The 21,253-nt window shown below is 52.6% G+C and overlaps 1 protein-coding gene across 4 annotated transcripts in view; it reads left to right on the top strand.

Moving 5' to 3' along the window:
• EPHB2 (EPH receptor B2) overlaps nt 1-21,253 on the top strand; it is a 67,504-nt gene that overhangs the window by 5,025 nt on the left and 41,226 nt on the right. For all 4 annotated transcript variants that reach the window (XM_088529551.1, XM_088529549.1, XM_088529550.1 and 1 more), the window contains exons 2-3: nt 15,315-15,379; nt 18,204-18,888. In XM_088529551.1, coding sequence (XP_088385677.1) covers nt 15,315-15,379; nt 18,204-18,888 — 750 coding nt within the window. The remainder of the gene's footprint in view (nt 1-15,314; nt 15,380-18,203; nt 18,889-21,253) is intronic.

The raw sequence follows: 21,253 nt of genomic DNA, 5'->3' as shown, positions 1-21,253 counted from the left end.
GGCGGAGGGAGCGAAGCAGGTCGCCCTCGAGATCTCGCCCTGTAATTTGGGTGGCCTAAATAAGACCTGAGCTTCGGCTTGTGGGCGCCGAGCCATTGGAAAGCTGATCTGGCATTTTAACGTGTCTTTGGGAGGTCTGCAGTGTGTGGGCTCCTCCGGGGAGAAGGGAGAAACCAGGGCTTGCTCCGTGGCTTGTGTCTCCTGCTGTGGTCAGCTCTGGGCATGTTGTCCATGGGCTTCATGCTGGAGGTGCTCGGAGGGGCTGGGTCCGTGCCGTGGGTCTCCTGGGCAACCCCAAACCCTACCTGTGGGACCAGTGGGAACCATCAGGTCACCATGGTGTGCCCAACCCTCCCCAAGCAATGGTGGTGTGCAGGGACTCCTGAGACTCCTGAGGACATGGTCAACTTGACCCACTGCTCCCCTCCCTTGGGCGTTCCAGGGTATCCAGATGTGCCTTGCCCTTCTTGGCCACATCTGCATTTGGGTGTGTAGGGTCAGGGAGAACAGACAGCTCCAGATGTCTGCGTGCTCCCTTCCCCGCTGCCGTTCTTCTCTTCCCATCGCTCCCGCTGTCACCAGGCATCCCCGCTTCCGTGCCTGGGGTGTCTTTGACAGCACCAGGCTGCAGGATCCCGTGCAGGCCGTGTCCTCGGCGGCACAGCGCTCTGCAGCCCATGGGTAGTCCCTTGTCACCTCTCATCTTCCTCCGCGGCGTTGAGTGCACCGGTTGGGTTTCTGTCAAAACTTGAGTCTTCACAGTAAATGTTGGGGTCTGGGCGGCTGCCGGTGCCTTGGCAGCTCCTAGCTGACTTGGTGCATTCCTCCTCGTGTGCATGGCTGGAGGGAGAAACCACACAGATGTTAATGGGATCAGGTGATAGTGTCCGAAAACACTCCAGAGCCTCCTCCCTTTGACTGGAGGAATGTGCTGTAGGCTCGTAGGCTAAAATAAAGCTGCTGGCAAAGTCCCATCCCACATTAAATAGAGAATCCGGCTGTGCGCTGAGGGACACATCCCTTCTCTGACTGCTAGGGCTGGGGATCATCTAGGCAGGGCTCCCGAGATGATGATGTCTTTTATTTGGTTGTGGTGATGCAGAAGGGTTTGAAGTCAGCGTGGTGGTAGATCTGATCCTGCTCATGGGCTATGCATGTTGCAGAGCTCTGACACTGAAGGCCACCTTGCATGGTGTTGGGTTAATGCAAATTTAGGGAGCAGAGCTGGTCTACCTGGTACAGGTGTTTGGTGGTCCTGGAGGAGAAGGCGTATCATGTGAGTGATCTTTAGATGGATGTCATGGTTGCAACCAAGCTGACAGATTAATTAAATATCTATCTATCAGTGTTCTATTTCAGTTCTGTAACAACGTTATAACAATAAAATGAAGCAAACATAATGTTCAAACTGCCTCAAGGCGTTGGCTGGGTGCCTTCTGGATCCTGCACGTTCTTTCCAAAATTCCCACCCACGAGCTTCCCCAAGGTAGACCCGAGTGCTATGGCGTCATGCGGTCATTAGATCAGTTGCAGTGCTCCTCTGCAAAACTTGTCCTCAACAAATATGAAGGCTTGAGGCCTTTTTTTGACCTTTTTCTTTTTGATATTTTAGGTCAGAGGGGTTGCGCTGAGGCATATGCATGGCCTGCTTCAGCTTTTGGGTCTCTTCCTCTTTGCAACTGAGCTCAAAGGTCTGCATGTGGTGGCTTCACTTGACTTCAAAGGCCTGGTCCTCCAAGGAGGGCTCTGAGGCCTGGCTCCTGCAAGCTCTCCTTGCTTCAATGGACCTTAGAAATGTCTGGCAGGTGTTTTCCTGTGACTTCAGGAGATCTTGTCTGGTGAAGCTGGAGCCCTGCATTGCTGGAGTGCTCTGTCCATAAGTGCTTCTTCTACCGGCCCAAAATGAAGCATTTTAACCTCTCAAATGTTTTTGGTATGAGATTTATACAGTGCTGTAGGAGAGTGATGGAAGGTCTTGTGTTCCTCCTGGCAGAGGGGGACATTGAAGGGTGAAGGGCACTTCTGAGGACACTTTTTGGGAGCACAGTTGTGTCTCCTGCTTCCTTGGTTCTGGCAAGTCCTGCTTCTGGACTTGAAATCCATCCTTGAGGGAAGGTCATTTGCTCTGCTGCTCTGGGTGACTGTTCGGTAGAAAACAGCACAGCAATTGCATCGGTCTTCTGAGAAAAAAAACCCACAAAACACAAATTGGAGATGTGATGGGTGATGACAGGCAGAGCCCACAGCAGGGCTCACAGGAGCAGCCGTGTCACTGATCCTGCGGCAGGGCCTGGTGGTCCTTAATGCCTGGAATAGTTTCGCTGCTTGCATTCGCAGGGCTCTGGTGGGGATGAGCCTTGCTGGTCTCCACGGTTTTATGTGCCATGGGACGGTGCCAGCAGTTTAATCACAGCTGAACCGTCATAGAGCAGCATAAAAAATGTTGTAGTTGGGATTAGGTTACCCATCCTTCCTATAAAAGACTCCATAAACAGTCCATCAAGCCCAAGAATTCCTCTGTTGGCTGTGAGGTCCTCTGCCTTAATGCATTTGTATCGCTTAAGTCTTGGGGGGTGATGCTTTAAACCCCCCAAAGATGGCTTTTCTGCTGGCATTAGCGAGGGGAACCCAGCTGAGCGCTGGCTTGGCAGAGGTGGTGTTGAATGTCTGTAGATCTGGAGGGGCAGGCAGGGGGTCCGAGGCAGCAGTGACAACCCCAGGATGCATTGACAACAGCAGCTGCTCTCCTCCCCATTGCAGAGTGATTTTTCAGCATGGATTTGCTGCTTGATGGGATGCTGGAGGGCGCTGCCTAGCATTGGGGTGACACGGGCCACCTCAATCTCACCTTCCCATCTTCCAACACACCTCAGACAGGTCTTGTCTCTTTTGTAGCCTATGTCAACCTTGATGTGGCATGGCCAGGTCTGTAGACAAGTCAGCTGTATGCTGGGACAGCTCACCTGTGGGACAGGGAGTGCCTAGGTACACCTCCATGTGACAGTGGTCATCTGTCACCTGGAAGGGAGAAGCCCTTTTTCAAATTGTGGTCACACTCTTGCTGTCTGAGCAATGGAGAGGAAGGCAGAACAGATTTATGGGTCTCTCCTGTGTCATATATTATTCTTACGGCTAAGAAACAGTCAGGGTAGGCAGCCCTGGTCTGCCTTGGGTCAACTTTTCCAGACATGCTTTACCCACAGCACGCCAGGATGGATGAGTCGGTACATGAGGGTCATGCTCCAGCATGGAGGAGCTGTACAAAGCAGCTCCGGAGACAAAACCCTATGTGTTAAAGAAGATGGAGCTCATTTGCACACCCCAACTTAGCCCTAATCCATCACACTCCCAACAGGGACACCAGTAGTGACAGATGATGGGGACACCTGTCCACCTGGAACAGGATTGAAGTCATCCTGTCGTTTTATGCACAGTGAACATCTGTCAGATGGGAAGAGCTTCGTCCTGGTGTGCCGAGGTCAGCCTGGAAGCAGTAGCCCTTGCCTGCTTCGCTCTCACAGGATTGCTTGGATCATTTGGATTATTCTCCAGGCTGGTGCCTACATCTCCAGCATTCCCTCAAGAGGTATTTACTGGAGTTTTCCAGTGCGTTGCTCAGTGCAGCTTGGATTGTTTTAAGGGCTGTCCTCCTTAAATGGAATCCTGAAGAGGGCAATTCAATTCATCTGCCTAGGATGGCCATTCTGGGATGATCCAGCTTGTCTTCTGAGGCTCTTTTCCATCCTTGCTCTCCCTCAAAAATTAAGGACTGTATTAAAGTAAATACCTTATTTTTCTTGTCATACAGTTATTGACAGGGGAATTGAGTCCCACATCCTTCACCTGAGGATCCTCTGTGGTTCTGGCAGAGTATTAGGCATTCGGATGAGCGTTGATGTCCTTCAGCGTGCTCAAGCATGCTAAAAGCACAATGAAAACCAACCTGGGCTGCTTCCTGCAGATCCAAGAGATCCACGGGGGCCAGCAGCCCTGAGAACTATGACTTAAAACCTGCCAGCTCATCAGCTCCTAATCCCTTTAACGTGCTGCCTGTGATAGGAAGCATTGGAAGATCAGGCAGGGAATGCACCAGCGCCGGCGTGGTTGGCTTTGCCTGCCCGCGCTGCCGTCACGCCTGCTGATTTCAGTAGGCAGAAAGTCTCTCGCATGTACATGGTTGCTCTCACCAATCACACTTGTAATCTCAGTGAAGAATGAAATCAGATTTGTTTGACAAGACCTGTTTCCTGTAGAAGTATGTTGACTGGTGTTAATTATACTCCTGCTCTTTAATTCTTTATGATTTGAATTACATCAGCATTTTCATTATTTTCCCAGAAGTGATTTCAGGCAGAGCGAGACCTTGAATGCCTGCGATTTCCCTGTGTTATAATCACAGAGCATCTACTAAACTTCAGCGTTCGTTTGCTCTGAGAGGCTTCTATATCAGTGTCCTTAGGGACTCACCAGCTTTCCTTAACTCTTCTTCTCCCAGACTTCCCCTCATGGGCTCTTACCTGCTATTTCTTGAAGTTGTGTTAAGCAATTTGTTGAGAAGTATGTTCAGTTTGGACTTTCTGTCACCCCCTTCTCTTTTTCTGAAGGAGCATCAGCTTCTTAATCAGAAGGTATCACCCACCTTCATATTCTCCAGTGGTTGGTAGGGCTCGTGTATCTGCAATGTCTTTTCTCCCACTGTAGTTGTTTTTGGTATCTGCTTCTGCCTTCCAAAGTTCTGGCCTCATCTTTCCCGTTCTCAGCGATTGACATGGAATTAGTCTCTAGAAACACTGGACATCAAAGAGCTGTATAATTTGTTCCACTGCCCTGTTATTAATACAAACATTGACCAGTACTGGAGTCACACTGAAACTTTCTTGAGGTTTTCTTCCAATCTGATGTTCACATCTGGGTCCCAGAACTTGATTTTTCTAACAGTGTGTTGTCTTGCAGGGCTTTGTTGTGGATGTAGTTCTTTGGGCTTGTTTATGAAACTGTCATGTCTGAAATGCCCAGAAATGAAGATAAATGATGGTTGTGGAATCTCGCAGGTCCACAGGGCCCACTGGCCGCTGCTTGGTCTTGACACATCTGTGCAGGCTGTGGCCAAAATCTTAGCTATTTTGTAGATGCTTGCAAACGGCACGTGTGTTTTTTAAGAGAACTGCAGTTAGATGGTCCCCAGGTCATTAATTATGTGTGAGCTGAGGAATTTTGGGTTAATCTCTGGGAGGAAACAGCTCTGTCCTCCTGAGGGGCTATGGAAATAACATCCTATTTTCCTAATTAAAAAAAAAATGCTGATTGACCATGGCCATCTTTCATAAACAAAGATCTACAGGATAAACAAAGATCTAACTACGTGTCAGGGGGTGAAAAAAACACCCTGAAGCTGGTGCAGGACTGGAACAGGACCAAGAAAGATAGGGAGATCCCCCATCCATAGAGATCTTTGACACTCAACTGGACCTGGACAATGCCCTGAGCTGCCTGAATCAATTCTGCAAATAGTCCAGCTGGGAGCAGGCAGGAGGATGCAATGAAAGCCTTTTTTTTTTTTTTTTTCTGTGAATTTTGATATTTTTCTTTGGCCCTGGTCTATGAACTTTAAGCCACCACCACTAACACAACCTCTTCTTGTCTTCAGCCTTGCAGACATGGTTTCTTCATTGGTTTCCCTGTCAACTTCCTTAACTTTTGACCACTCAGAATAAAATATAGGTTGCCTGCTCAATTTTCCTCCATTTCTCATATATTATCTTTTCATTTGCTGTTTTCACCAGCATTGTCTTACACAGAGAGATTGGTTTTGTGGAATTGTAGCTTAAAAACATATTATAAAGTCTTATTTGAAAATCTCTCAAATCATCATTTATGCTTTTTGCCTCTTCTCCTTGGTTAACTCCATCTGTTACTTTTCTGAGCATCAGGCAAAGATGTTTTAGACTAGGTTTGTCCTCCTTTTGGCCAAAGCAGGCCGTGATCACCAGTGCCGGGACAATTATTTGCTTCCAGTCCACTGATTCAGCCCTCTTTCTGCGTCATTACGAGGTCTGAAACTGCAGATCTCGTGGTCTTTAATGCACTTTGTGCATTAAAATTATGTAACGAGCTTGTCCCCGCCGATCGCAGGCCCTGGAATCATGTAATGATGACGGATATTGACAGGTACCAAAGGCAACAATGCTTCCAGGCAACACCAGAGGCACAGATCGGGGGCTTGGGTTGTTGGCTCTGCATCTGTAGGTCTTTCCATCGCTTGTGTAGTTGCACCATTTCAAATCCCGACAGTTTGTGTTTCATGCAGGTGCGGTGGTAGCTGGGCCGAGCCCTGTCCTCTCCATCGGTTTCTATTGGCTCGATGACATGTGATGAATTTGCAGCATAGACAAAGTCGCAGCTCTAACTGTGGCTGATTAACATATCAATGAGGGCATATTTGGTCCCCCTCTTTTGTAGAAAAGCCAGGATTTGGAAGGGTCGTGGTTGGAGGAGGCAAGAGCAAGCTCTGCTTGGGCATGATGTTTGCTTTGCACTTGATTCTCACCATCGTCCTCCTCGGCAGCCCTGGCCACGCTGTTTAAAGGCAGTCTTTGATTTGGCACTTTCTCCCAGCGGAGGAAATGCTGAAGACTCTCAAGGCCAGGGCTACCCCCCCTTGTTCTCCCTTGGCATTGTGCGTGCTCAGCTTTGCGTCCTCTAAATGTGCAAGCGTCCTGAATAACTGAGAGCTGGGAGCTCCGGCGCGGAGATTGGTTGGCAGCTCTTGTTTTGGAGTGGGATTTTCATGTCTCATCTAGGCCAGCCTTAGTCTTTGATGAGCTTGGCGAGGTCACCGTGCCTCAGATCTCAGAGGCCTCCTTCACCTCCTGTCCCTCCTGGGCAGGTGGGGAGCTGGAGACTGTCTCTGCCGTGGGATGAGCGCAGCATTGGATGAGGGGAATGGGATATTTTTGAAGGCGCAAAGAGGACAGACTTTGTGACCACCTTGCTTTGCTAGTGGATAAGGACCTGTTGTGGCCCAAGCCACCTTTCACCTGAGAAGAGGCCTCCTGCCTGTCATTTGCTGGTCTATCACCCACTGATTTGGGATTACAAGAGCTCAGATGCCTTGATTGTGTTACTCCTGGTTGCGAATAGTTGTTTCAGTATCCACTGAAGAGGTGAGGGGATTTTCAGGAGGGATGCCAATGTGCAGAGTCTTGCTCCCGTCTCTGAGCCCGTGGTTAAGCCAGGGAGACCTTGTCCTCCTCATGAGGGGAAGGCGTTGAGGGGACAAACTGCGGTTTGGACATGACATCTTGCAGCATTGTAAAAGACTAACTTTGTGCTGGGGAAGGGATTTGGGGTCACCGGCTAGGAGACAAAGATTTTTCATTTCCACCATTAAAAGAGAAATAACAGGGCATTTCTGTCTCGGATCAGAGTGTCCCAAGTGCCCATTCTGGCCCAGTCATGACAATATTCATTGTGGCCGTGATTTCTTCCAGCCAACTCTTGGAAACTTCCTATGCAGAAGATCCCTTAACCTTTCTGGTGGCATCCTATTAGGAATTCCAGCTCTAACCTCCCAAGTCACAATTTATATTTTGAAAAGGTCCTTGCATCTGCTCACCCTTCTCACCCGTGGGATTAGATGCATCTTGCTTAGCTGGGCATTGCTGAAAGCGATATTTCCCTTCGTTCCCATTAGCTTTCTCTTTCAGGAAGTTATTTTTTGCTTGGAGCTGTCGGATTCAGGGTTGAAACCATGCCTTTTTGTTTGTTGTGGTGGTAGTTGTTATCTTCTTCCCATGCCAAAAATGTTGATGGTCTAGCAAAAACATTGCTCTGAGGGCAGGGATCCCATTTGGCCACGGTTCTTGGCTGGACCCTACCCCAGAGGTCTAGGGAATGAAGCCCCTAGGAGGAGATGGGAGAGAAGCTAAGCCACACATTGACTCCTCTTCAAGGCACGGCACATTCCTGCTGGGCAGAACCCATGGAGGTCTGCAAACATCCAACACACCTTGCAGGAGCAACGCTAAAGGAAATACCAGGGCATTTCAGGCCTTCTCTTTCATTGCACTCATAATTTGCACCCATAGCTTCAAAAAGAAAATCTCTGAAATCTTTGCAACCAGTGCTGTTACCTTCTCTCACTGGAATCATTTGGGAGAAAGGAGATATTTTTGCAGAATGGGAGAGCTCTAGGAGAGCAGCGTGCTCCTTGTGGTGGGGGAAACGTCCTGCTACGTTCCCGTTGATTCCGGCGCTGCTTAATAGCTGTTTCTTCATGAAATCAGAGCAATTGCTGGCTGCGAAGTAGAAATGATACGTGCTAAATGCTGCGCTAATGGATTGCACTCGGAAAAATGTCTCGGGATTGTGAATTTTTCATAAAAAGCCTTTGGGAGCGTGGCTGGCCAAGTGGAAACCTGCCGCTTGGAAGCAGGATCTGCATTGGCAAAGGAGGGCTGGATGCCGTGCTCAGTGCTTTGGTACTCAGGGATGGATGAGTCGCTCCAAGAGTTCTTTTTCCAGAGGTGAATAGGGTTTTCTGGGGTGTTTAGGGATGATCCAGCAACATGGGAGCTCTGGGGAGGGGTTCCCAGTGGGAAGTGGGTGTAGAGATCTCGCTGCAGCGCGTATCTGCAAGGGTTGCAAATTGGCCAGTGCTGTAGAAGTGCTTAAATGGGTCATTCCTGCTTTATTTGGGGCAATATTTCTCATGAGGGCTCTGTGTGCCGCAAGTACAAATTTGGGAGGGATGATAGAAAGTGGTGGAGAATGGGTTGGTTGCACCTGGGGCAATGGGATGCTCTGCTTTCCTGCACCAAGAATGGGTCTGCAGGGAGCTGAATCCCACTCGGAAACTGTGTTTCCATGGATGTGTTATAGGAGATGCTATCCTGGAAATCTCCAGCTCCAAAAAGAGTGGGTCGGGGTGCTGCAAACGCACTTCCCTGCCTTAATTTTGCTCACCGAAAACCCTGTATAATGAGCAAGAAAATATCAGCCTGGGATGCTGTGTCCATTCCTGGCATGTGCATCGGGAAGGAAGTGCAAATGAAAGATGAAAAAGAAAGAAAAAGCCACAGTCGCAACTCAAGTTATTGGAAAAACTGCCTGTTGTGCAGTCTAGCCTGAAAATTAGGATTTTCTCCAGTGCTGGTATGGAGGGAAGGTTTTTGATGGTGGAAGCCTCCTTCGTTTAGCAGAGCGGGGAAGCAGGGCTCAATCAGCCCGGTAAAAAGGAGCATGTTTTTAATAACGTGCCTAATTAACTGTGCAACAGCTCACGCGGGGCCGCGGTCGATGCGCTGGTGCTCGCGATCTGCAGATCAAAGGTGACTGATTTCTCGTAAACCGGTGTCAAGCCCCAGGGCTCTTCCCTCCAGTGAATGCGTCGTCGCTCGCAGCCACGTGCCGGGTGGGAGGTTTGCTTGGATGCTCCGAGCCGGCGGTTTTCCAGATGCTGCAGGGTGCCTCTGCAATGCAAAATTTCCCCGTTTTTGGGCAAAACTGGGAACTTTGCTGAGCTGGTGGAGCTGGGCAGTTTATGCAGTGCGGGGACATTTTGGTGGTAACCAAACTGGGGTGTTTTTTTGGCCTGAGGGATCCTCGAATTGGGCAAATGTGCAGCATTTGGAGGGGAAAAGCATTCATGTGCTGATTCTGCCAGGCCTCAAGGGTCCAAGATGGGCATGGAGGAGTCTCACCCTGCGCTCTTACTTGCTCGCTTGCCGAAAGCAGCTCGCGGGGCAGCGTCGGGGCTCCAGATGTTCCCAGTGAGCAGCCCCGTGGGTGTTACAGCAAGAGGGACTTGGTTCCTCATGTGTTTTTCCTCTGGCACACGTCATTTTATCAAGCCTCCTTGGTGCCAGGTAGGAAATTTGGGGGTGGGAATCCACCCATTGCAAGCAAGCAAGAAGCTGGCGAGACCTTGGAGTCGACCATTGCTTGGAGAAGGGGAAGCATCATGAAACCTCTGCCTTTCTTGCCCAGCTTTTTTAACACGTGAGCCTTCCCGTGAACCAGCCCTTTGATTTTGTTGGCTTTTGATGGAGTTTAAAAAAATCCCCCCCGCCTTTTTTTAATTTCACCCTCCTTTACGTTTGCTGGCAGTGGGTTTTTCATTGATGCAATAACTTCCTCTAGCGACTGTCTGGGTTTCATAGCTGCTAATTTACCACTGCCAACTCCCCCCCTCTTTTTTAATTTATACAATATGTTTATTTTCCCTGCGATTTTTTTTCTCTTTTATGCAAAGCCAAGGCAATTTTTAACTGAAGATGCCTCCTTTTATGATTGCAGATTTGCAAGATTTTTGGCAACGCCTTCTTATGCCTGCTCTAATTACTTCTTATTGTTTTTGTTTATGTTTCCCCCCAATCAATTTTGGCTAATAATCCCTCTCCACTTTGGGAAATTGCCCCCTTTTGCACCCCCACGTGTAGTTCGTATTCATGGGGGCTAAAATCTGGTTTCCCCATATGTGTCACCAGAGTGTGTTTGTTTGTACCTAGGCATCTGCTCGTCTTTGGTTCGTTGATCTCTTCATCTTCAGCTGTCAAAATGTGCTCTACTCTGTGCTTACCCCACGAGTTGTTGCATTTTTATGTTGGAAATTAGTCTCCACAAGCACTAGGATCACTAGGAATAGTTTCTGGGGTGGCTTGAGAGTCCAGTGTGTCTCTTCTGTCTTCATGCTGATGGTCGCTGCTTGTATTGGGTTGATGTTGTCCACCCGGATCCACCAGGATTTCCTGACATGGGGGATTTGCACCCAGGCCATGGTGAACACGGTGCTGCGGAGCTGGATGCCTCTGCTTTCCCTGGAGGAATGTGCTCCAGCTTCCTCCTTCACTGCCTTGGACCGGACCTGTGCCGGTCCAGCTGGAGAAGCCAAACAGCTCGAGGTGCCTCCTTGTGCCGGTACATCCCATCGGCGTGCTTGACATGGGGTCACTGCATGGCCTTGGGTCTTGGTGGCGCTGAGCTCGTGCCTGATGAGCACCTGCAGCCCTGGTTAACCCCCTCGCGTACCCGAGACCTGGGCTGGTCGCCACAGAGCGGCAGGGATCCATATCCCATGTTTCCCGCTGCTCCCTGCAGCTCTGCCAGGCCAGCGATGCGAGCAAGCGCCTGGGTTCAACCTGCTGCATCAGCGTGCAGTGAATTCCCCGTGCATGAAAGAGGAAGCCCCCTCCGCAGCGAAACCTCGGAGGTGGAGATTTCCCAAGGGAGGAAACATTTGCAGCTCGCTAAAAATACCCTTCCCCGACAGCTGTCGTCTCCACCGTTGCTTTCGCTCCTTCCCGTGAGCTCCAAGGCAAGTCCGGAGGCCAGGACGGGTCCGGGCAGCCGCAGGGCTCCGGGTCCCTCTCCACATGCCAAAAGCTTCCTGCAAAGGACGAGCCTGCAGCTGGCTTGGCAGCTCCTCTGAACTCGTTCCCACTCGGAGCTGCCAACCAGAAGCAAATTTACAGCCCGTCAGTAAAAACAGGGAAAAGCAGGAAGACTTGGCTGTCAGGTAGGCAGGCAGAGCCAAACGCAGACGCTGGGGGATTTGTGGGGGGGTGGATCTATCGACCCGGCTGCGGCTGCCCGCGTTTGGCTTCTCCGGCGGAAACGTGTCCCATTTTTGCAGGCGGGACGGTGGTGCCCAGGGAACGGGAGCGTCCGTGGGCGCTGGGTTTGCAGTGTCGTGGGGCTGTGCGTGGTCGTGGCGCTTGGCAAGATCGTAGTGCTTTGCACCGCCACGAAAGAAGGCAGCTGGGTTAACCCTGCACTGTGAGCGCCCAGATACCTTGGGGATGGGCTCAGCTTGGTCCTCAAGGCTCTTCGAGTGCCACGGTCCAGCTCTGCTCGCCCTTGTGCTGGTGCAAGAACTGTGGGGCTTTTCTGCCGCTCAGGCTGCATTTGCAGATCATCTCGTTCCTCTGTAAACTTTATTACCCCATGTATGTTCTGGGGGGGGCGGGGGAGATCACCATCTGCATTTTCCAATAAAAACAAATTAAAATGGGATCCCGTTAAGGCTAGCTCCATCGGGATGCCGACCGGAGCCTGCTGGGAGCACGTTGCTTCCATCCCGTGCCACTGCGCTCGGGAACGACGGTGCCGGGAGAGCGGGGCCTGCAGGAGCGCTCCGCGGGGCGGGCAGTGACGTGCGGCCGGGAAGGAGGCGACCGCAGCGTCGGATTCCTGAGCTTGCAGCTCCGATTGCTCCATTAGGACTGGAATTTCTGCCGCTGATCCCAGCGCCAGCGGGGCTGAACCCGCAGAGCTGCCTCCTCTCCAAGGCTTTCCTCCTCCGGGGGCGATGCCTGGACCCCGTATCCAAACATCTCCAGCGTGAAGGTCTAGCACCCAAGCAAGGCGCTTGATGCCCTCTTGCCCAATGCTCCCATCACGGGGATCCTATGGCTGCTTTGGGGCCGGCTCCTAGATGATGCCAATGCTGAACATCACCTGTTCCCTCTGCTCTCAGGCCGCCTGGACCTAATTTGGCAAGGAAAAGTGTTGAAAGACCAAGGTTGAGTCCCTGTCTACCACAGAGCCCTGGGACCATGTGGGTGAGGTGGCTTTTTGGTGGGGACAGCAGGATGGAAGTGGTTCCCATCCTCAGTGTGTCACTGCCTCCTCACTCCCCGTCAATCTCTCTCCACCTTGGAGCTGAAGTGTGTCCCTGAGCGCAGCATCCCAAATACCCTGCTGGATCCCAAGTACTGGGAAGTGCCAGCACAGCGCCCAGACCTTCTGCTCCTCCGATCCCTTCATATTTGTCCCCTCTGTCCCTCTCCATGCCTCATCCTGGGTATCCCACATTCAGGTCCTGGATCTCTGCAGGTACCTGCTGGGGTCCCAAACTTGCCACCAAGGACAAGTGGCTACAGCTGAGACCTCCCACAAACTCATTTCACTTGTGGCTCAGTAGCAAGGAACTCATATCTCATCTATCTCCCAGCCATCCTGCTAGGAGCTCTACCCAAGAGATGTGGGTGATTATTTTCCTTATTTAAAAGCGGCGTCTTGTTTTCCAATGGTGGGATTAACGTGCGAGCAAAGCAGAGCAGATCTGAAGCTATGGAAGATGCATACAGGAGCACCTGCAGCCATGGAACATGTTGATTCAGGGGGCATCACTCCCGATTTTGCTTTCTGAAGAAATGTATGAATTGATATGCTTATTTTTCATATAAATTTGCTACTTGGGGAGCTTTCCTGCGTGTCTCTGAGCACAGGCAAAGGGGGTGAGATGCTCTTGGCCAAGCATGTGAGCAAGATGTATTAGAGGGTGAGGCGTCCTAGTGTCATCTGATGGTGGAGCAAAGCCACCATCATCACGAAAACCCAACCCAAACCTTCTGCAGTCAGTGAAGGCTGAACATTCAGAAAGTTTCAGATATCATTTTTATTGGAAGAAGTATTTGCATCATTCGAGAGTATTTCTTCTTTGACGTTACAGTCATTGCTATTAATATACTCCCTACACCCCACTGTCACTGGAAGTTAAGATAAAGTAACAATTTCAAGGAATTTTAAAAGCAATTAAATGCAGCTTCCAGCCTGAAATGTGTGAAAAATCTTATTTTCCTTTTAGATCAAAGTGTCTCCGGGGTTTTAGTGAAAAAGGCAGAAGCTGAGACAATAAACACTATTATTGAGCTGGGGAAGCAAATATCCAGTTTATTAAGAAATTTCATAAATCTGAAATACTTCTGGACTAGCTGTTTTCCAGAACTCTCCTTAGTGGGGAAAAATTGAAAAGAACTATTTTTGCTTTTTATTTCTGGAAGAAACCCAAATTTTGAAACGCTGGTTTCCTGTGAACTGGAAACCTCTGGCTCTAACCGGGAGCAATGAGCAACCGCCGGCCTGAAAATGATTTACTGCCAGGAGTAGGTGCGTGGAGCATATCTATGGAGAGGCATTTTTTGGCTCGCGGATGGGAAAATGGAGCTCACGTGCCTCGCGTGCTCCTCCACAGGTTGAACAACAACCGTTTCTCTGTCCGGACGGGCGGCCTTGGCTCCCACAGTGAGGGATTTGCTCACGTAGCTCCGTTCCTGCTTGGCTTTGATGGTGAAAGTGGAGGAGGTTGAGATGCTTGCTGGGATTCGTGGCAGGATGCTTGGTGGTTGGTGTGGTGAGGAGCAGCAGTAGGACGTGGCATCCTTCCAGCCATGGCCATTTCCCCTCCATCCCTGCTTTGACCTGCTTGGTGGGTCCATGGTGCAGTGGCTGAAGATCTGGACTCCTTAGAAGTTCTCCTGGTTGAGCTTGCAGTGAGGGACCTAATCATGGGTGATATCACTAGGACCCATCAGCCTTTCTGCGTCCAGCTGCCCTGGTCCTGATGATGACTTTGTCTTCCTGCAAGAGCCGTTACCCAGGTGGAGCCATGTAGTTGTAGGAGGGATGGTGGCCCAAGGGCAGAATCCCTCTGGTAGCTGCACCTACTTATAATTCCCTGCCTTCCCTGTGCATCCCTGCTCTCTTCCCTCTCTGCAAAGATCAGAGGTGAGATGAGATGCTGCTAGTGCATTTTGTGTCTGCCAGGGATGAAAGAAGCCCTGCTACGTCCTGCAGAAACAGGGATTTTTATCAGCACAACTCGAGCAGAAGCAGCAAAGGTCAGGGTGGCATTTAGGGCTTTGGCCAAGCTACTGAGCACTGGCTTTCCCTCTTGTGTGCCACCTCCCATGACGTGGTGATCTTGCTGCCCCAGGCTCTGAGCACAGCAGCGGATGCGTTGGATTCTTTCCATCATCTCTGCAGATGCGGTCGGCCTCCGAAATGTAGGCCCTCCAAATCCAGTGCTGGTTCCCATTGAGCACGGGGTTATCGTATCTGCTGCAAGCATCATCTCGCTCATGGCTACTGAATCCAGCGCGATGTGGAGCTTTTGCTCTAGACTTTCTAACCCCCATTTTCTAAACCTTTGGAATACGCAGTTTGGTTTTGTCCGGTTTTATCAAAGCAGCAATCGTGGGCAAGGTGCAGAAAATCACAGTGCTGCATCAGTGCACAGGACTCCCATCCAGACCTGGAGCTTGGTTTTATGGTGGAAAACAGAATTACTCTGACAGCTCCATCTTCTGCGTTTTGAGGGTGATGTTTTGGGAAGATCTTGACTCGGCGGTGTCAGGTTATTTATATGTAGAGGCAAAGGCATCTCCCTGCCCTGTCTGGGCCCCCATGTCTTGGCCGTCCATGGAAGTGGCTGTCACATGTGTCTTCAACAAGACCAGGTGGCATTAGTTGGGGGACACCTGAACATAGTAGCTGTTGCCACCTTGACTCCTTGTTTCACTTCCTTCTTGCAGAGACCTTGATGGACTCCACGACGGCGACAGCGGAGCTGGGCTGGACGGTGCATCCTCCCTCCGGGGTGAGTTATCCTTATGTGAATTATCCTGTCTCCGGGGTGAGTTAACTTTATGGGGGCTGAGTCGGTGGCCAGGGGGTCTCTGAGCAAGCGAGCGTGTTCGTTGCCCAACAGAATTCATCCAAGGAGCTTTGTCCATGTTGAAAGGGTTGGTAGGAAGAACACACAAAAATATATGGTGGAGGTTTCCAGTAGTTTTTCTAGGTGATGCATCCAAAATTCTCACCTAACAGTGTCAGGGGAACATGTTTCTCTGTCTGCCCCCATCCTGTCACTTAGCCCATGGCCCGTCCCCTGTTGTGGAGAAGACTCAGAGCGGTGGCCTTCAAGGCTGCAAAGGCAGCGGCCACTTGACTGGGACATCTCCATGCTCCAGAGCCCTTCGGAGCGCAGCAGCTCGGCAGAAAACCAGCTCCATCCCAGGGAGCAGACCCCACCGGAGAGGTGATCCGAGCGAGTGGCCGTCCCCCTGCCACCACCACCATCATCATCATCATGAGAAAGGCTCCACGCTCGCTTCTGCGCATGGGCGTGGGGACCGTCCTGCCCAAGGGGAATGACGGGCGCACAATAGGCAGGAGCAGAGGTCAAGTCTTTCTTCTCTCCTCGCCCAGCCTCGCTTGTTTGCGGGTTTTTCCATATGTAAAGCCGGCCTTGCTCCGGGCTCCCCCAGCCCCGCCGTAATGAGGCCGGGGCCTGCTGGAAGCCGTCTCTCCGTATTATTGTGCTGCTGCCTTCTTTTGAGGCCCCGGCATGTTAATTAGAGAGCGAGGAGAAAGGGAGAGGCTCCTAATTAAGCACCAAGGACGCGCAGGGGCTGCGGCACGGCGGTGACTTTCTCTCCCAGCAGAGAAAAGGGAGCTTTGGAGTGGGGCATTCAAGGGATTAGCTCAGCCGGCGGTGCCAGCGGCTCGGAAGCCGCCCGGCAAAACCCCCGGATGCTGCTGCAGGAGGTCCCTGGCTGCTCGTCCCTCTCTGGGATCGGGCATCCCAAGTGAGTGGGAAGGAGCTTGGCCAGCAAGAGCATCCCTGGGGGAGCATCTTCCCACTGTGCGGGATGGGGGATGTCACGTCCCCTGTGCTCGTGCCCTGCATCGTGCTAGGGACCCATCTGTGCACCTCATGTCCCTCCTGCCCGGCCGGTGCTGAGCACGGCAGACTCATGTCTTGAGTCCTTCCCATCAGGATAGGGGCTGGGGCGGGTGCTGGGCACTGACTGCCATCCACCAGGAGATGGATGAAGATGGCAAGAAAAAGCCACGCTGGTGGCGGGACAGAGAGACCAGCTGTTTGCCCATGTTTTGTCCTCAATTATTCCATCCCCCCAAAAAAACCCGCGGAGATGCTTCTGTAATTTCCCCCCAGCGTGACAGATTTCCCTGTGTAGAATAAAGCTACCCCCTGTTTAGCTCCTGCTGCATTTTCAAAGGATGCTCTGGTCCTCCCTCGGCATCAGGAGCTGTTTGGGGATCTTCTCTGGCTGCCTTGATGTGCAAAGAGCAATCTGTGCCTTCATCCCGGCCCTCCCGGGGCTCCCTGCGAGCCGGGGCGGAGGCCAAGGCTCCACTTCTATCAGATTTTTCCTAAAAGTCCTGGAATCGACACTGGCCCCCAACACCAGGAGCAGTGGCTCTTGCTTGGCTTCTGCTTGAGAAGGATTGTGAACAAGTTCATAAAAATGACAAAAAAAAAGAGAAAAAGAAGGAAAAGAAAAGCAGTTCCAGCTGACTGGGATGGTGTCTCGTGCTAAGCAGCCCCAAATCCCTTCCGTCTGTGCAGAGCAGGATGTGTTGCCCATCGGTGTCACAAGGGCGTCAAGCCTCTGCCCTGCTTGTCCAGCCACTGCTGGTTCTGGGGCACCTCCAGAAAGCTCATCTGGATGTTCAGCGGGAATGAGCAGACTCCCAAAATCCTGACGTTGAGGAAGGGCCACTCTTGACTAGTCATGGGGGTCTGCATGTGCTTGTGCCAGCAACGCTGCCTTTAAAGACCTGAAATACTGGGATGCGGTGGTCAGGGTCACCGCAGGGATGAAATAGCTCCCGGGCAAAGGTAAGAGACTCGCTGGGCTAGTGCGGGTGGTGAATTTGGGAAAAGGAAGGGCCAGGAGAAGCGCTCCCCTTTGCAGCACCCGGCTCCTGCTGGCTCCCTTGCTGCAAGGAGCTGCCCTGGAGAGGGGCTTTGCCAGCACCTTGCACGGAGGTGGGAGCTGCATCCTGGAAGGAGGTTTTGGAGGCACTTTAGGAGTTCCTGAGAAAGCAGCTTGTGTCTGCCACGCTCGTAACCGTAGTGGCACCGGCGGGAATACATCTGCTAAAGGCATCGTGTTGCTCCGAGGCTCTGCGGTTAAGAGGCCTCGGCAGCGGAGCAGAGAGCCCCTGCTAAAGACATTAGTGCCTGCAGATGAAATGAATGCCCCGTTCCACCGGTGTCACGAGTTTTACCACCCTTTTGGGCAGCGAGGATGGGGCTAGGTAGAAAAATGTTGACAGACAGACCACCCTGAGATCTACTCAGGACCCGGGTGGCACTGGTCATACTGGGCTGGCATGCACTTTGGGTCAAACCTTGCAGGATCAGGATGGATCCATGCGTGTATGGACATTTGGAGGGGTGCTCGATGTCACTGCTGGGCAAGGTGTTGGGTACCAGTGGTGCTGAACCCATGCTACGTGCCAGGGTGGACCTAGTATGGCACAATTTGTGCTGGTGCAACTTGTCCGCTTGACGTGCAACAGGGTTGGGAGGCAGCGGAGCAGATGGGGATGCGTCATCCTGGGAATGTCGATGCAATGCTGCCCGATGCCTTTGTGTTTCCCCTCCGCAGTGGGAAGAAGTGAGTGGATACGACGAGAACATGAACACGATTCGCACCTACCAGGTGTGCAACGTCTTTGAATCCAGCCAAAACAACTGGCTCCGGACCAAGTACATCCGGAGGCGAGGTGCCCACCGCATCCACGTGGAGATGAAATTTTCTGTTCGGGACTGCAGCAGTATCCCTAACGTGCCGGGCTCGTGTAAGGAGACCTTTAATCTCTACTACTATGAGTCAGACTTTGACTCGGCCACCAAGACTTTTCCCAACTGGATGGAGAACCCTTGGATGAAGGTAGACACTATTGCTGCCGATGAGAGCTTCTCGCAGGTGGACCTAGGCGGACGGGTGATGAAGATTAACACCGAGGTGCGCAGCTTTGGGCCCGTTTCCAAGAACGGTTTCTACCTGGCCTTCCAGGACTATGGAGGCTGCATGTCCTTGATTGCAGTGCGTGTCTTCTACCGCAAGTGTCCCCGCGTCATCCAGAATGGGGCTGTTTTCCAAGAGACCCTCTCAGGAGCGGAGAGCACCTCGCTGGTGGCAGCCCGGGGCACGTGCATCGCCAACGCTGAGGAGGTGGACGTGCCCATCAAACTCTACTGCAACGGGGATGGCGAGTGGCTGGTGCCCATTGGACGCTGCATGTGCAGGGCAGGCTACGAGTCGGTGGAGAACGGGACCGTCTGCAGAGGTAACTCCTTGTCTTTCTTCCTCTGCGTGGTGGGCTCATCTCCTTGCTATGGCAGATGGAGAGCGTGCCAAGGAGGTCTGGGTGTGTGGATGGTGCTGTGTCCTGTACCTGGAGTGACAGGATGGCCTGTCACCAGAGTTGGGCCGGCGTTGGGAGGAAGAGGCTGTGGCCCTGCTTCCTGACACGGGAGGCGAGTTGGAGCAGGGCCTGGGCAACGTGGGTGCCGCTCCTTGTGGCTGATTAGTGTTTGCTGCTGTAACCCGCATGATGGAGCTAGGAGTGACCTGCCGAGGCAGGGATGGAGCAGGAGGGAGAGCAGTTCCGGACAGAGCGCTGGGAGAGGGTGGGATGAGCAGCTCCGGTGCGTGCACGGATGCTCCCTTCCTCTCCCTTCCTCCACGACCTTCCTCTGCATCCCTTTCTGGCCTCGGGAGGTGATGGCCAGGCCTGTTCTCTCATCGCAGAGGCTCTTTCCTACCTTGGGGTCCTCTGACTGGAGACCACTGAAAGTGTCTTGCTGGTGACTGGCAATTCCTGATGTGCAGGGTCATCATTTCCTATCCTTTCTTTGACCCTGCTCATAAGCGTAGCGAACAGCATCAGGAGCGCTGCTCTAGGCGGTGGGAACATGGACTTTTCAGAAGTCAGGGGGTGTAAGGTTAGTTCCCTTCCAAATGGGAAAGCCAAGGATGCAGAGGGAGACCCACCAGGTCTCTCTGCCCTAGTGTCCTTCCTCCTGGTTAGACAATCTGGGGCAAAAGTTCTGCTGCAACCCAAAGCGAAGAGGAGACCAAGATGACCCCAGTGTTAAAGCTGGACACTTTCCAGTGCCCAAGCAAAGCATTTGCCGTGATATAAGGAAACCAAAAATGATTTATTTAATGCTGGTCCTCCCGCCAGTCCAGCCAAGGGACAGTCCCAGTGGGACCTTGCATGCTCTGTGCCACCCAGGACCTCCTCACAGAGCCCCTGTGTCACTGGGGCCAGCAGGGAAAGCAACGGGAGCAGGGAAAGGGGAGGGAGACGGAGCAGGCAAGCGGGATTTGGGGAGGTCTGGTGCTCGGCAGCTGTAGGAGCTACTCACACACGCATAGGGGCTTGGTGCTCCCCACCATCGTTCATCACGTGGTGGCCTGCAGGGGACCGGGCCAGACCACGGAGCATCCTCCACTTTCCTCCAGCAGACGGAAAGGAGAGAACGGGCTGGGAGGGTCTCAGAGCCTCCATCCTTCCTGCGCATCCCAGAGGGTCCCTCCATCCTCGTGCTGCCGCCGCCGGGTCTGCGCCCCGGGCCGTTGCCGGCAGACGCGGCGTGCGAGCTGCTGCATGTGGCTCGCAGGTTTTGTGGCGTTGCCAAGGGCAGGAGGAAATCTGGGCCCCTTTCCAGAAGCCAAACAAAAGCAAATCCGGGCTGGCTGTCGGCGCAAAATGCTCTCCCGAGTCTCAGGGGCCTGCGGGGGACGTGGCATGGGGGGACACGTGCTGCCCCGCTCCCACCTTTGGGTGGAAAAAGGGCATCCCTAGTGACGGGCATCCCCAGTGATGCAAAGCGCTGGGAATTGCTGTTCATTTTCTCTGCCAAGCCTCTCCTGTGGCTAATAACATTGCAAGCAGGCTCGAGGCAGGCGCATGAGAGGGATGTTTTATGGAGGAAATTCATGCGTCTAACAGCTTAAGCTCTCCTAAGCTTGCAGCCCCAGCACGGAAGGCTTGGAGAGCCCTTGGCGACCCAGCGTGGCTAAGAGGTTGATGCTGCACTAGGGCTCGCTTCGGGCTCGCTTCCTTCTGCTCGCTTCTTCCCGAGGGTCCCTCCTCCCTGTGCCGCTTCCCTTCCCGATCTTCCAACTTCACCTTCTCCTGCTCTCTCTTTTTTTCCCTGCGTCTCCATGCTCTTTGTCTGGGCTGCCTCCTCCCTCTCCCCCGGCCCTCCCATGCCGGCTCCGCGCATGTTCCTCTCCCCGCCGCTCGTAGCCGTTGGCTCTGCTCCACGGCGGAGCAGGCAGAGCCGTCGCGCTCCAAACCCCGATGGTCCCTGCCTGCTTGGAGAGAGCGGTGACACTGCGTGTCCAGCCCTGGTCCCATTCCCACCATCCCTCCAGCTTCTGGGGACGTGTGGCCGCCCAGCGTGGCCATAGTCGCAGCACCCGCATCCAGGACGTGCATCATTTTCTCTGTTGCGTCTGCGCAGGACGGAGCACGGGGAGTCCTGGCCGTGCTGTGATGATGAGGGATGGGATGACAGTCCCTTCTGACCACGGCTTCCTTTGGAGGAGCAGCGGAGCTGCACAGGGGACATTGTGGGGTGCCGGGAAGAGGAGGAGGCCAAGGTAGTCTCTAGAAGGTCTTGTTGGCCACTCATCATCTT

This window comes from Tinamus guttatus, unplaced genomic scaffold, assembly GCF_059628265.1.
Source record: "Tinamus guttatus ecotype Peru unplaced genomic scaffold, ASM5962826v1 Tinamus_guttatus_pri_ptg000332l, whole genome shotgun sequence".
NCBI lineage: Eukaryota > Metazoa > Chordata > Aves > Tinamiformes > Tinamidae > Tinamus > Tinamus guttatus.
Note: the sequence above shows the minus strand (reverse complement) of the source record. Positions and strands in the feature narration are given on the sequence as shown.